Here is a 1419-nt window from a genome sequence, read left to right as displayed (position 1 = left end):
TTTACTTCATTTTGAATTTCTTCTCTTTTTATTTCCAGTTCCTTTCGGTCGTAATTTAATCTTCTCAGGCACATAATTCCACACTGGAAACTGTTTCTGTGGAAACTGTTGACCATTTTCAGCTGCCCGCGGAGGTCCTTCTTGGTCAGGTGGTCCAGCATCCTGGCATCCACCAGGCACTGCATGAAGTAGCTGCAGTACTGAGGGAGGCCCAGGCTGGGCAGCCACGCGTTCCCAATCCACTCGTGGTTCATGTCCCCATATGCGAGTGTCGTTCGTGATGTGGGAGGGGCGGACGGGCTGGTAAGAGACGTGATTTCTTGGATGGCCAGCCTCAGCTTCAGCCTATGCAGGGGGTTGCTGATGCCGATCTCACGCCGGATCTCGGTGTCCGACAGGGCCGACATGATGGCCCCGCTCTTCACGTTGGCTCGGCAGGCAGCCACATACCAGGCGGGCAGCCCCACCCAGAGCTCCAACCACACAACTACGGTCGGCCCATCCCACTGGGCAAAAGGCAAACCCTGTCTTCGGGCTTCATCGAGCAATTCATGCTTTTTTTGAAGTTGACGATTTTTTTCAGCCTGTCCTCCCAATTGGCTCAGTTTCAAGGCATCTTGAGGTGCATTATCTGCCTCTGAAACACCAGCATGTCCTAATGATTCTTTGCCAGGTTGTCCACGTCGGCCCTTTTCTTTCTTGCGAAACAAGCAGATGATAGAGGACTTGATGCCCTTCTTCTTTGGGGCTTTGTGGAGCGAGCCTTGGCTGCTGTTACTCCTGCTGGGATTGCTCACGGGACTGTCCTGGGAGCCTGTCGAGTTTCTCCTGTCCCTGACGTCCTCATGGCTGAGTGTGTGCAATGCCCCCTTATGCAGCCTGTCTCCCCGGAGGGACCTCGGGGAGGCCTGAGGGGAGCTTTCACACTTTATGGTTGTCTTGTCGTCTCGCGCCTCCTCTCTGGATGCTGGCAACAGGGTCATGATGCCCAGTCTGTCTACTTCCCTGCCTGGGCTGTGAGGAATCCTCCTTGGGGTGGAACGGTCGCTGCCTGGAGGGGAGGAGCTGGCAAGCGAGGAAGCAGGGTGGGGCGGAATGGAGCTCATTGATGTAAAACGACCAAGATCATCTAAGCTGCCACTACCAACTCTACTTCCAATCTCCTCTGCTCGCTGCTCTGTGTTTTCCTTTTCTTCTTGTATCAACCTGATCTCTTTGTTGATGGCATCCAGCTGCTCTTGAGGCTCCGTGGCTAATGTCTGTGCATCAGCCTGTCCACTGGGTGACAACAGATCAACTGAGCTGAGTAGAGTGTCCCTGTCATCTTCACTATCAGACACATCGACATTGCTCTCAAAAGCTTGTGCTACGTTTGCTAAGACACTAGCCTGTTGGGCACGTTCCCAATCCTGTTCATTA

At 53.6% G+C, this 1419-nt stretch overlaps 1 protein-coding gene across 1 annotated transcript in view; it reads right to left on the bottom strand.

Moving 5' to 3' along the window:
* Positions 1 to 5: 5 nt before the first annotated feature.
* Positions 6 to 1419, bottom strand: part of LOC103581812 (liprin-alpha-1-like) — a gene marked incomplete at its 3' end in the record, with an annotated part of 4216 nt that continues 2802 nt past the window's right edge. Inside the window, 1 exon segment of the mRNA XM_008563556.1 lies at positions 6 to 1388. Within this exon segment, the coding sequence (XP_008561778.1) occupies positions 6 to 1388 (1383 nt within the window).

Source organism: Galeopterus variegatus, unplaced genomic scaffold, assembly GCF_000696425.1.
Source record: "Galeopterus variegatus unplaced genomic scaffold, G_variegatus-3.0.2 Scaffold13999, whole genome shotgun sequence".
NCBI lineage: Eukaryota > Metazoa > Chordata > Mammalia > Dermoptera > Cynocephalidae > Galeopterus > Galeopterus variegatus.
The sequence above is the reverse complement of the archived record's forward strand: the minus strand, read 5'-3'. Positions and strand labels throughout refer to the sequence as shown.